The sequence below is a fragment of the Cyprinus carpio genome, chromosome B3 (genome assembly GCF_018340385.1).
Source record: "Cyprinus carpio isolate SPL01 chromosome B3, ASM1834038v1, whole genome shotgun sequence".
NCBI lineage: Eukaryota > Metazoa > Chordata > Actinopteri > Cypriniformes > Cyprinidae > Cyprinus > Cyprinus carpio.
In genome coordinates this window covers 38,112,568-38,127,023 of record NC_056599.1, presented here as the reverse complement: position 1 = coordinate 38,127,023, position 14,456 = coordinate 38,112,568, and the positions used below count along the sequence as shown (strand labels likewise).

Here is a 14,456-nt window from a genome sequence, read left to right as displayed (position 1 = left end):
TTTGAATATTGATCAGCCATGAACTCTTAGGTGTATACATTTTCTTTTACATTTTTTTCTGACTTTATATTAAAAAAAAAAAGTTAAAATTCTTGGTGAATAATTATCCTAGCCATAATCCTAATTTGCTCAACAATAACTACACACCAGTGAAGCCTTGCACGGGTTGTGACTAGTTATCAGTAACTACAAGATTTTAGCAGTTTTATATTATACAGTCATTGAGTTATTTTGTTCAAAATACTTCACATGATAAGTAGTTTCTCCTTTCGGCTGAACCTTGTTACCTTCATCTTTTTTTCTGATTTTCAAATATTCTTTTGCTTTAAAATCAAATTGTAATGTCTCTTCAAGGTCTTGTGTAATTAATATTTTTTAAATATTTACATTTGTAACTAATTTTTATTATTATTATGCAAACAGATATACTATTTACAGGTGACAAATCAAATACAAAATAACCAAGGTCAACAAAACATACATGACAGCCAACATGATTTGTGTGTGTGTGTGTAAGTTTAACTGTGTGGAGGCTGGAAGTATAAGTATAAACAAAGGAACTTGTAGAAAAGTACAACAGACATAACAATAGTACAAAACAGTAATAGTAATAATGATGATAATAATAGCATTAACAAAAATTGGAGGATGAGGAAGGTGACAAGTAATAATAGTAATAGTAGTAGCAATAATAATATAATAATGAACTCAATTCATCAGAAATGAGGGGGGAAAGTTGGAGGATGAGGAAGATGACAAATAGCAATAATAATATTAACAATAAACTCATTCATCAGGAACAAGGGGGGTTTGGAGGATCCAGAAGAGGACAAATAATAATAATGGTAGTAGTAGTAATAATAACAACAACAACACTAACAACAATATAAAAAAAAATTATAATAAAGCTATAAATGGAAGGTATTGTAAGTCTCCCTCTTGGCCCTCCGTGAGCACGGCATAAGTTAGACCCCGCCCATGTCACACTATGACGGGCCATCAAGGAGAGGTCCCAAAGTCCCACCCCCAGCTGCCACACACGTGCCACGCTTACCCTATTTGTTGTTGTTGTTTATCTTTTCCCCTTTCCCTTTTCCTGCAATTATGTGTGTATATATGTATATGTGTGTGTGTGTGTTTAGTGTGTATATATATATATATATAATTAGTATCTTTTTCCTTCCCCTACCCCCCAGTTTATGTTCCAATAAATGTATGTATATATCATCTAATTTATGAAGAATTAAAAAAGCAAGACATGTAGTGCTGAACCAGCCAGAAGCAAGAAATCCAGGGCAAAGCTGGTACAAGGCCCCCGGGCCCACATCACCCCCACCCACAACTGATCTGGACCACACAGGGCAGGGACTGAGATGCCACAGCCAACTGGGACCCACAGGCAGGGTAAGAGAAAGAGAAAGAGAAAGGAAGAGAGAGAAAAAGGGAAAAAAATAAATAAAACAAAAGTAGGGAGAGAGAGAGAGAGAGAGAGAAAAAAACACTTTTATATGTATTTGATTAGGTTTAGAGGGGTGGAGGGGTGTAATTCTAATGTATTATTTTGAATGGAAGTTGACCGGTTTTCCATGGAGATGTACTGTTAGTAAGTTTTTCCAAGATGTAATATGTACGGTATTCCTTGTTTTCCAGTTCATGAGGATAGTTTTCCTGGCGATAGTTAGAGCCACTAGGAGTATTTGGCTATTTATATTGTTCAAACTGATTATGGATTTTAAATAATTTTCATCCTGTTAGGTGAAATCTATGAAGTACTTAATACTGTATAAATTGCAGGTTGGCATTTTTTTTGGCATATCTTCTTTTACTAAGTAATTCTAAAAACTTGCAAAATCTGTGTGTTCATCCACGTCTCCCTTTTTTTTTTTTTTTTTTTTTTTTGTTTTCAGACCAGCTCTGGAGTTGAAGCTGAGATGGAGGAGCAAAATTCAGAGTGAGTGATGTTGCATCAAACAAAAAAATAAGATCTGTAATTTTATTCTGCAAACATGCTTGAAGTGTCTTTTGTTTCTTCATTTTAGAGAGGAAAACCACAAACTGGTATCACCCTGTGTGAGCTCACAGTTAGGAGATGGCAGCTCTCCAAAAGAGCAAAGCCACGGCCAAAAGCCAGTGGAGCGGGATTCCCCAGAGAGCCCTTCAGCAATAAAAAGATGGGAGTTTGGGCCACTTCTACAGTCATTCAAATCCAAGATGGCTAGCTTTACTGAGATTGTCATGAGCCCTGTTCGGCTTTTTTAAGCCCAGTGACTCTCTGTCCTTGATCGCACGAAATCAGCATGAAAAGTTGATAGAGTCAAATGTTGAAAATTCAACCCGGACTGAGGAAGCCGAGACTGACAAATGTAGAAATGGATTGTTTCCAAAAAGGCCTTCTTCAGAAAAGGTGCAATGCAACACTGCTCCAAAACGCCACAGAGTTGCACAGAGACTGAATTTTTGTAACAACCACAAACCAGTATTGGACCATATTCATATGCACAACGAGGTATTATCAAATGCAAGTAAAATCAGATAGACCGTCCTTCAAGCCAGTCACAAGCCGTCCTTCAGGATGGGACACGTGATGTCAGTCCTTGTAAAGCACAGAGCCCTTTCCTCAGAACTAAATCAAATCTGTCCACAGACAAGCTTTTGAATTCTGCATGTCCCATGAGTGTGTCCAGCCAGGCCAGTTTTGAGACGGATGCGCTGGTTGTTCTGCATCGTCTGTCAGGTGAGAGACAGACCCGTAGCACTGACACAGCCTGTGGACATAATCAGAAGTCCAGCTTTTCAGAAGAGGAATCAAACCTGTTGAAACCAGTGTCTAACAGTAGCGTAAACAAGCCTGATCCTGGGGTCTCCTCTTTTGGCACTTCCTCTGATTTTGATTTGATAGAAAAAGGCACAAGAACAGTTGGCAGCGAAGAATCCTTTTCACGTATGGCCACCAGGAAAGCCCTAGAAAGAAATATCTGTCAGGGTCGACTGGACCCACCTCCACTGAACTGTCCACTTTTGTGACCGGATCAAAGCCTCTGGATCTGGAGATGAAGGAATCGCCGTCTGAAAACAGTATGGAGTGGACACACCACTCGGCTCAAGTATCAGACCCTCCAAAGACCATTTCTGTCAGAGAAGGCGAGGCCAAAGAGATGCAGAGAAGCTCCTCAGACAAAGAAAGACTTGCAGGCGAGGGGGAAATCTGATTCCGCAGAATGCTAAAGGGGGGAGACCTACGAGGAATAAAAAAGTAAAAAACAATGACATTGCATTGGAAATAAACCAGAGGGAAGAAACATTTGCTCAGGTTAGGAAAAAGAGGAAAGGGGTTTCTATAATGCAAACACTCCAAGACTCAAACGTGCCAAATGATGACAAGATGATAAATTCTGTTGAGGCCTCAGGTAAAATGGGACGGGGCAAGATAAGTAGAAGTCAGTTGAGAAAAAATTTCAAATGTAGGACTTTACTGACCTCTAGCAATGAAGATGATGTCACTGATACTACATCCTCTCAAAATGGTACACAGAATGTCCTGATTGACAAGACCATGAATGGTTCATCAGAAGAGTTTCAGTATCCTAAGCAGTCACAGGAGTCCGAGAAGACCATTGAAACTCGAAAAACAAGACGCCATCTTAAAATTACAGGCGATGCTTTGCAGAAGAGAAACATTCGTCCACTCAAGCACAAGTTTGAGGAATTCAGCGTGACTTCAGTGGTTGATCCAGCTGGACCAAGTAAGCCTTCAAAAAGAACACTACTGCGCAGCGAACAATCTGTTATTTTGGCTGAGGGGCAGGAGACATGTCTTTCTGGACTGAAAGCAAGAGAAGAAATAAAGGAACTTGAGTCACCTGGTTCGACAGCCCCAGTGTATTCAGAAAGAAAACTAAGCAGACCCACAAAGAATTTAATCCGATCAAGAAGAAAAGATGGTTCGGTTGCGAAAAGGAGAGGTACTATTGGAGGTAACAGTGAAGCGGAGAGCCAAGATAAGGAGACGGAAGCCGTTCCAGTAGTATCGTTGTCAGGTAGCGGTCCCAGCCGCCTCCTGCGCAGCTACTCCTGCCCTGAAATCCCATCCCTAGTATTCAGTGACTGCCATTTCTCCCGGTCCCACATGCATGACGTCAGCACTACCTCACCCAGCAGAAAGAAGCTCACCCACACCACTTCCCATCCACCTTCACTCTCCGTCCAAGCGCACTCGCCGGCACACTGTCTGCAGTGTGGAGATTGAGCGCGAAATTGCCCCTTTGTGCCTCCGTAAGGAGGTGTATCCTGCTAGTCGAGGTGGCCCTCTGTGCCCCCTTTTCTCCTTATTCTCCCTCCACCTCCCTCACAGCCCTTGCCTCGTGTTTTTTGTCCAGTCCTTTAGCGTTCTTGTCTAAAGGTTCTAGCCAAGGCCGTAGTCATGCTAGCGACACCAGCACTGGCAGTGTTTCAGATGCCTCCAGTTTTGTCGCCTCTTCATCATCATCACTGTCCTCACTTTAGTCCCCCCTTTTCTTCCACCCTCACGTCCTGTCATGCTTTAACCGGCCCTTCCTCTGTCACTCCCAGCCCTGCGAGACACCTTCCACCTCTGTGTCATCACTCTGCAGGTAATTTAACAAATTCCCAGCCACCCTATCTGAGTATGCTTGCTTTTTATTACCTGTTATTGTATAATCCATCCTGTTGATGATCTCAGACGTTTTCCCATAAGAAGACGTTAATAAAGATGCAAGTCAGTTGTTGAAATCCTACTTTTTCTTCCCTCAAGTGCGTTTTCACAAAGCTCTTTGGAAGGAGACAGTCGGTTGCTTCAGATGGAGTGTGAGGGGTCGATAGATGAAGAGAGATCCAACTTTGACCTTAAACTCTCTGCAGCCATCTCAGAGGAGAAAGCATTATCAGACTCTGAAATCAAGGTGCGAGTTTTCTCTTAACTTTGGTTTGTGGTCTGAAATGTATCATTTTTTTCTTAACCTTAATTGCATCTTCGCTCTCTGTATAAATAGACGGAGATTAAGGATGGTCAGCGTGGGAAGGTGTCCTCTATTCGCATCCGTAAAAAGATTCCAAAGCCTCAGAATAATCTGACCCCTATGGGCCTTCCTAAGGTCATCAGGTGTGTATGCGAAGAGAAGGTTATAGGCTTGGTTATAACTATCTGTGTGTCTGTACTTCATCACTGCAAAGATACATTTCTTGTTTTGTGTTTTACAGAGTAAAGAAGAAGGATTTCAGCTTGGAGGAAATCTACACAAAAAAAAAAACTTCAGCAAACCTCCTGATGGGTGAGAGATTTTCCACATGATTTGTTTTCTGGATAACTGAGTGACTCGCCCATTTATCAACTTAATTGGTTCTCTATATATTTGGTAATCAAACTGACAGAAGTGCTTGGCACATGATTTTATGATCATATCTTTATTTGTCACTATTTTAACTGACCTTCAGGATTTCTAGTACTCAGACATTGGGGCAGACAGAACATCCCAATAGCCCAGTGGCTTTTTAGTGCAGCTCTAAAGCTATCAATCTGTTCTTATGCTGCCAAAATAAAAATGTGGGCTAGTGCATTAGTTTTTTTTCTTCTATTTAACTATATGGATTATTCCATAGTTTTATTTCATATCACATATCACAGTTTGCTACAAACATCACCAATGACTTAAAGGGAAACTCCAACCCAAAATGAACATTTTGTCATTCATCACTTACCCCCCCATGTCGTTCCAAACCCGTAAAAGCTCAGTTCGACTTTGGAACACAATTGAAGATATTTTGGATGAAAACCAGGAGACCTGTGTCTGTCCCATAGACTGCCAAGTAAATAACAGTGACAAGGTCCAGGAAAGTTATGAAAGTCATCATCTGTTTATTAAGTATGCTATATGTGGTGTAATATGTGTTATATGGGTTATATGTAGCACTTTTTGTAAGCGAAGAAAACAAAAACGACGACTTTATTCAATAATTCCTTTGTCAAGAGTCTCCTCTGTGTCTCTCCATATCACTGCATACTGTGTATGCTCTTCTGTATCATCTGTGCCACGAGGATGTGCTGTCAAAGCTAAATACAGCTTTACAGCAATACAGGTGCGGATGATTGTTGAATAAAGTCGTTGTTTTTGTTTCCTTTGTTGCTGTATTGGCTGTGACTAAGTGCAGCGGGTTATTGGCTAATGTTACCAGATCTCTCTTTTTCTTTTCTTTTTGTGTAAAGAAAACGCTGTACTTTATTATTATTATTATTATTATTATTATTATTTATTTTTATTAGGCAAATTATAGGCAAAGAAAATTGTTTTTAAAAATAACGTTATTAACCGGTATTTCTTCCACCTGAACCGGTTCCGGAACAGTAATAATATCAGGAACGCAGGAACAGAAATGTTTAAAATATCGATTCTGCTCGAGAGTGAACCGATTGAATTGTTTTTTCATTTTTAAGCCCTGTGTAGTATATTAAAGTGATAGTTCACAGAAATATTAAAATTCTATTATGATTTACTCACACTCATGTTGTTCTAAACCTATGGGACTTTGGTTAATCTTGGAAAAAGCAAACTAAGATATTTAACTTTTTTTTTTTTTAAGGTTTCTGTCACTCCATTGAAAGTTCAGATTAACCAAAACATCAAAAATCCAAACAGGTCAAAAATACATAGTAAAACAAAACCATATGTGTTCATGTGAATAAATGCATAAATTAAATCTGTTCAACTTAAGTATTCATGTCTCTTTTCAAGTCTTTGATTAAATCACACAATTCATATGGATTCATTTTATGAAACCTTTGTGACCTTTTTGGATCCTCTGTTTTTGTTTTTGTTACCTGGACTTTGAGTTGAGGGACAGAAATCTCTCAGGTTTCATTAAAAACAATATTTAGTTTTTCAAGACTTTTGGGTTTGGAACAACATGAAGGTGAGAAAATGATGATGAAATGTTCATATTTAGCTGAACTATCCCTTTAAGACTTTAGGTTGAGAGCAGGTGGTTAGATTTTGAGATTTTAGTGGGCTGTTTTATTCTTTCTCTCTTTTTAAACTCTGATTAATGAAGCAAGTTTTGCAAACCTCTTTCAGACGTTTTGGAAACCATATTTGAGGTGCCTCTTAACCGGCGTGATGGCTCTCAGGCTGCTGTCGTGGGCCCAAAAAAAGGTGAAGCGCTTTGTCGAATTCCCTGAACTGGGTGTTGCCAGGAAGCCCAAGAAACCTCTGGTCGGTGTGATGTCGGGTGGTGGAGCCCAGAGGAGCGCTGGGATCTGTAGAACCAGACGAGGTGTAGGGGCCTCTTCCAAAATGGAGGATGGCCTCACCTTGCAGCAGCTGGAGTCTCTACTTTGCTCCAAACTTGAGGAGTTAGACACCTGGATGGCGCTTCAGCAGGTTGCGGGCTGAGGCAGAGGTCTTGGTTGTTTTGTACAATGGGATTTGTATGTATTATGTTAAAATTTACTGTAAATTCAACAAAATGACAATAAATAGTCTTGCAGAGCTGTAAAATGTTTTATTACTGATGTACTGTAAAGAATACATCACATTCTTTAGATATTTTGAAAGGTAATGGTGTTTATTTTGTAGATTTGTCTGATTTAACAAGAAACAGCTCCATTCTGTTTTGTCCTTTTTATAACCATTCAAAGAAAGCACTTGTTTACATGAATCTGCGGCATATGTTTAAGATTTCTCGAATTCGTACTCACCACATCTCCGAGTGTTTCAACTGAAGAGTCATTAAGCCTTCCTCGCTCAGTATATTCGTCTTTTAAAACATTTAAGCTTTGGTTCAAATGAATGCCTTATTAATACACTCTCAGGATGGCCTGTGGGTTTCATTATAAAGGAGACGCTGCAACGGACTTTGTAGTGACAGCATTGAATCCAGCGAGTTACCAGTGAGACAAAAGTTTGCGTTATTAATTTTTAGATTATGCTTGATGCTTCTCATCTAGACGCATAAAGGATTTAAAGGTTTCAGTGCATTCTGTGCTTTTACTCAGGGACTCTAACTATAGTCCATTCACATCATTTAGGCTTTTGTTCATCTTTGATGTAGTGATTTATAATACTGCTTGTGGTGTTTGGACACGTTGAATGGTTTGTGTGTAAACTTGTATAGAAGTCTGCGTTCTGTATTTCTAATAGAATACAATTGAACTTTTTGTATTTTGGTGTTTTGTCCAGTTGTTTGTAAGAAGTTCACAATAAGCAGGTGCATTTTGACTGTTACACATTTTATTATAAAGTCTGAAATATGTGCAGTGTACAAAACATCACAAGCACAAGGTATTGAAACAGTACGACTTATTTACAAGAACAGAATGTTAATAATGTAACTACATCCACATCTCAACATTTGACTGTCATGCTCTCTGTGAGTGTCTCAATGTTTTCATTTCCAATTTAAGAGTATAAAATAAATCAGCTTGCTGGAAATGTAAAAGTTGCTTTTGTCTGGACAGTGCTGATGGTTTTATGCATGGCTCTATCTCATGCATGTAACAAATTCCTGAAAGTTGCTGTATTTTTAACTGCATTGGTTTAATTGAAGTGATTTAAGTAGGTCACTAATATAATCCAGTATGTTTTGCTACTACCAAAAGGCATCCAAATGGTGTTTAGTCCTTTGTGCAAACTATTTAATCCTCTTATGATATAGGTAGCAAGCTGTGGACCTTTGATCCAAACTAAGGACAAGCACCTTTCAAAACAGAATTTAAATAATGATCATTGATGTCCAAGCTATTGTTGTCAATAAGTTACTTTTTGGATGGTCTAGATGCAGTGTCCAATGCACTGAACACTGAAAAGAGTCTGTTTCTGTATTCCTACAGTTCATTTGCTTTGGTTGCTAATTTAACTGTAGAAAAGCTTCTTCAGTGTCAATCTATGAAGGTTACAACATAGGACAGAAATCCCACCAATAATGGAAAGATGAGAATTAAAACCACCCAGGCTACAATGGACCCGATTCCCCATTTACACGCCTTTTCTGAATATTTCTTAACCATCTCTCGTGTTTCTGGACAGTCTTCATTTTGAAGTCTTTTTCTTGTCTCTCGAGCCTGCAAAAAAATGTGGAAAGGTGTTCGATTTCCTTTTTTATTTTTTTTTATTAGATTCTTAGATTATGTTAGTGCATGCATACGTTTCTTTCATCACTGACTGCCTTTAGGTTTCATTGTGTCTCATGTTTGCCAGCAGTATCTGTTACTGGCAACAGATCTCAGCTGAGTGTATTTGAATAGCTGTACAGTATATGAGAACAAACCGAAGATCATTATTCATGAAAATAGGCCTACTTGAGGAAGCCAGCGGGAATGTTTATTTTCATTTCACATCTTGTGTTTGTCTACATTCTTAAATCTTTTACGAAGACTGCACGGGTGGGTTACTAAACCATTTGAGTTTAAAAATAAGTTTAAATAGAGCTTAGTGATACTTATTACAATAGTAGTGCAGTAATGCAATCAAACAGCACTGATATTTCAATTAAACTGTTCTAATAATCTTTAGTTACCTTGACAGAGTACTTGAGGGACATTATTCCAAAGCAGGAGAGGCCACATATGATGCTGCAAATGGCAAGTTTTACGATGGTCTGCGTCCCTACAGATGTCATGACAGGTGATGCGGTGCGAGTCAGCCCTCGGCTCAGGCTGTTTTCAAGTAAAGCATCCTCAACTTTTTAACTTCTTTTAGCTCGTTTGCACACATCTCTGTTCAAAGTAACAAATAACAAAGTATGAATATAAGGGAGTCAGCATGGAAGTAGTGGCACATTACTGTATTTTGATGATTTTGTAGTGCACTTTATACTACAATGGTTACAGTGTAGTTCAAGTTCTGTCTGAATCAAGTTTTAAACATCAAGCAGTGATTTGTAGCAAGCTGGTTTAACTGGTTCTTGACAGTGATTTTCTGTTTTCAGTTTTAATAGGAGTACTAAAAAAATATATATATATATAAATCGGGGTCACCAAAAGTAAGAGGGGAAATAAATGTATATTAGAACTATTTAAAAGGGTTTTTCTAAAGTAGTGAAGGTGAAGTGTGTTTAAAGTAAGAGGGGAAATAAATGTATATTAGAACTATTTAGGACAGAGACAAAGTCATGGTTATGATAGTAACTGGCATGAGTATAACAAGAGAGAAGGGTTTTTCTAAAGTAGTGAAGGTGAAGTGTGTTTCTATGATAAATCGAAATCTCAGCTGTGTAAAGACAGCCTTCAAAAAGATAATCTTTCTCAAGGTAGCAGCAATGAAAAACATGCCAGTTGAAACACTGTTATTGAAACTAAATCTCTCAGTACTTACAGACTCGCCCAGACTTGATCTTGAGGGAAGAAGGGTCCAAAACTCCACAGGGTGACCAGAGATCCAAAGCTATTTAATAACCAAATAAGTTTGGTGCGTTTGCTCGAGTAGAAAGTGGCTGGTGATAAACACTCTGATAATTACTCTTTCAGTTGATGTAGTGACAGAAGTTCTAGTGTCCTTTCACATAGATGTCACATGTCATTGTCACAACTTTTATTCGAGATGACTTCCCATCCAGACTTCCTCTTACTGTTAGTTATGTACGTGAACTATGAAGTACAGCTTCTTTAGCTCCAGTTTCAACCTTAGAGGAGGCAGTGTGAAGGAAACGTTTTGAGAAGCTTAGCAGGACAGAATGAAACACCACACCTCCACTTTTTGCTCCCTCCCACTGTCTTATTCACTCCCACTCAGCTCAAAGTACTTCCTCTCACATTCTTTAGCCCTTATGTTTATCGGTCTGTTTTCCGAACCTTGGTGTTTCTGTGACGCATGAGAAGCTTCTGCAGACTTTGTAACGCAGAAGCTTTGACCTCATGCTGCTATTACTCATTCTCTCTCACGTTTTTTTTCTCTTTCTGTTTACACAATCACAGCCTCACAAGAATCAGTTCCTGAGATGTAAGCTGAGGCCCCCTGCAGGGCTGGTGTTTGTAAAGAGAGATTGGATGTGTTTTGATCTCTTAATTGGACAGAAATGTTGGACAGGTGCATGATTTACAGCCTGTCATGTTTCATGAATGTTCTTTGACAGATTAAATACTGTTTCTGAATTTCTTCCTTTGGGAAAACACACACACACACAAAATAAAACATCAAGCATGTTGATTACTTTATATGGGATGGGATAGGGGTGGGGGGGGGGCTAGGGGAACAGTAGACAGGACCTAAGGGTTAGATTTTTGTCTGCATTTTTCAGATGCTTCAAGCCCAGGCATGCAGGTGAATCACTTGATACATCAACTTGTCCTATGTGTCCAAATATGGAGAAATGAACCTCATTTGTCTGATTTTCTCTCTAGAACATCAGTGGTTCTCATCCTTACTGACCCCCACAGTCCCCAGAAATATCCGGTGGCCCAGTTGTTTTGTGATTTACTTGAATGAGAAAATAAATAAATAATAAATTTTTACTCACTTTGTAGAAAAACAACTACAATCTATCATCTACAATGGTAGATCATCTACTTTTTTTGCCAGGTATGTTTACACATACGAGGATTTTGTTTTATTGACAGAAGCTCCACGGTGCAACAGAATGACAGCGACAAGACAAGACAGATAATAAAAAGAATAAAAAATAGAATAAGTATGGAATAACAATGTACACAAATATTTAAAGAAAGAAAATACAATATATAAAATAGACAATAGATTGTATTAGATGTGTGTACAGGTAAATAGATGTAAATAATTATGTGTTGTCCTTACTTATTTACAAGATGGGAATCCCTAGGTGAGGGGTTGAATCTTAAATATAATAAAGTAATAAAATCATATTTTTGTTGTTAATTTAGGTCATTGTATTTGGAATGCTTATTTGGTCATATTTGAAATCATTTTAGGGTCATCCCGACAAGTTTGCTGAGGTCCCCCTGGTTCAAGTTAAATATATCACCTGTTGAGAACTATTGCTTTACATGATTGTTTTTAACTAATAAAAGTAAAGGTAATCTGTGTTGGGCAGTAACTTGTTAGTAGTAACTTAGTTAATGTAATAGTATTACTTTTTTTGTTGTAACTTGCAGTTAATAACTGATTACTAATAAGATATCAGTAATAATATTACAGTTACCATCCATAAAACAGCTTAGGCATAAAACAACGCCTCAACCCCACTGATTTAAAATCCAACAATCAAATAATTCCTAGATTTCTTTTCATAATTTTCACGACTCGCACATGCATGTGATGTCCCAAGTGCAGCAGGCAAGCTTGGAATATGGAAACGCTTACGTTCAGCAGATAGAAATATTGCATTATATTGATTTTGTCAGGGAAAAAAGATGATCTGAACACTGTTTTTTGGTGTACAGTTGTGGGCTTTACTTTACTCTGGCATTACATCCCACCCACATCCTTCTGATCAGCTGTGCTACATTATTAGAATTAAAAATCCTTTTAAAATTAAACAGTTTCTTACAAACTCCCATTTGATAAATATATAATGAAAATATAATCGGTAACGGGGGGAAATTACAATTAGCTTCAAGCTACACATGACAATTATTGGGATTAATACAACACTTCTACTTGAATGTCACTATCAGTCACTACTGAGTGATTGTAATAACTTCTGACTGTGATCCAGTGTGGATTTTTTACTCAAATGATAATTCGATTTGATTTGGAAATGCAGAAATATGTTGTTAGTAACATTCTAGAAGAATTTTATGTGTGAGATACACAGTTACAACTTCTGTGAAGAAAAAGTAATGCAAGTAACTAATTAATGTTGCCAGAAAGTAATAAGTAAAGTAACATATTACTTTTGAAAGGAGTAACTAGTAATGAGTAACATATTACATTCTCTGAGTAACTAGCCCAACACTGGCGGTGATAAACTTTATAAAATGTTTTTGTGCCGTCGAGATTGTGTTAAGAAGACATAACCCAGAGCCACATGACACCAGCTGCTAAAATCATTGATACCAGAATTTAAATAAATAAATAAATAAAAAATTCCATACATATTTCAGCTTTGCTCTGACTTGTCACAGACATGCACACAACACTGGCTTGCGAAGGTCAGCTATTCTGAGCTGAGCTGATACATTAACAAAGAGAGAGACACTGAGGTCTGGAGAGTCCCTCTTGTTCTCCTTGTTCATTTTCATTAAAGGAAAAAAAGAAAAAAAAAAGGAAAAGTGCTGCTGCAGGAATTTATACAGAACAAAAATTAAACACAATGTAATATTTACAAACCAAATAAAACAAATCATTGCGTATGATGTAACCACACAAATAAGGAAGTTAAGTAAATGAATTAATAAAACTACTAGCAGAGTATCTTCTCACCTCGTTTCATATGGTTTTGATTACGCTTACGTAAAATCCCATGAGCCAATCAGAAGCCGCGTCGTGCCCATGACGCAGCGATCCAGTCTAAACACGGAAGCGTGATACGTGGGACCTATGCGTGGGGACGCTGGTGAGGTGGGCGATTCCAGTCAAATCTACTGAAACCGCAAGCTACAGCGCAACAACTCACGTATTTGTAATTTACGAATCTACACAGCGTGACAACATACAGAAAACTCCATTGCATTAACAAAAATATATTTTGCTAGATAATGTGCATGAGGTGCAATGTGTGAGACTGCTGTTACAGTTGAGTGTGAAAATTCAAAGTAAAAGACCCGAAAGTTATTGATGTATCACTCGGCTTGGTGGCTCGTTGGGTGTTTAATGCACACGTGTTGACTGATATGCAGATTGCAGAGATGGAGGACGGTGAAGGGGTGGTTGCCACAGAGCGCTATGGCTCACAGGAGTCCTGGAGATACTTCCTGAAGGATGGGAGGATGAAGAGACAGAGGGATGCGGTGGGCGGCAGACTGGCGAGAAATTCAGTCTCTGGCGTGTTTCAAGTGCGTGACTGACACAGAACAAACCAGGAAAGTCTCTCAGATCACACCACTAACTGCTCTCTCCTCTCCCAGAGTGTCTTCCTGCCACAGGGCTATCCTGAGAGTGTCAGCGAGGATTACCTTCAGTAACAGCTCTGGGACACTGTGCAGGTACATGTCCCATAGATCTGACACTCGGGCAGGGCTGAAGGTTCTTTGATTTTGTTGTCGGGGCAAAAATCATTTGCCAAACATAATGATTTTTGACAAAAAGAATAATATTAACCCTTAATGTTGACAGAAACAGAAGAAATACCCCACAAAGTACTTTATTACTCAATGAGACGCTTAATACAACGGTACTTTATTTTATTATTATTTATTTATTTATTTTTTGCCTTGAAAAATAGAACAAAAACTTGGCATTGGTAAGATTAAAAATGTCTCTGAACTTTTCACCTAAGGTCTGCATTTATTTTTGATCAAAAACGACAGTAATAACTTATAAAATATTCTGAAATACAGTGACTTTCTTCTTGAATATAGTTTCAAATGTAATTAT

At 38.3% G+C, this 14,456-nt stretch overlaps 1 protein-coding gene and 2 long non-coding RNA genes across 3 annotated transcripts; 2 read left to right on the top strand and 1 right to left on the bottom strand.

Moving 5' to 3' along the window:
* The first annotated feature begins 2,530 nt into the window (after positions 1-2,530).
* Positions 2,531-5,259, top strand: LOC109061949. Its single transcript, XM_019079025.2, has 4 exons — positions 2,531-4,610; positions 4,772-4,919; positions 5,010-5,119; positions 5,218-5,259. Exon 1 carries the CDS (start codon positions 3,341-3,343, stop codon positions 4,244-4,246), a length of 906 nt encoding a protein of 301 aa, XP_018934570.2. The 5' UTR covers positions 2,531-3,340; the 3' UTR covers positions 4,247-4,610; positions 4,772-4,919; positions 5,010-5,119; positions 5,218-5,259.
* A 3,184-nt stretch (positions 5,260-8,443) lies between these two features.
* Positions 8,444-10,659, bottom strand: LOC109062635. The gene is made up of 3 exons (XR_002013108.2): positions 10,323-10,659; positions 9,526-9,724; positions 8,444-9,070 (listed from the first exon to the last, which is right to left on the bottom strand). It is a non-coding gene; the product is annotated as an uncharacterized LOC109062635 (long non-coding RNA).
* A 2,854-nt stretch (positions 10,660-13,513) lies between these two features.
* Positions 13,514-14,209, top strand: LOC122136901. Its single transcript, XR_006154388.1, has 3 exons — positions 13,514-13,655; positions 13,760-13,915; positions 13,988-14,209. It is a non-coding gene; the product is annotated as an uncharacterized LOC122136901 (long non-coding RNA).
* The last annotated feature ends 247 nt before the right edge of the window (positions 14,210-14,456 follow it).

Coding starts and splice junctions, on each gene's coding strand:
- LOC109061949 (XM_019079025.2), top strand. CDS start 3,341: ATGCAAACACTCCAAGACTCAAACGTGCCAAATGATGACAAGATGATA.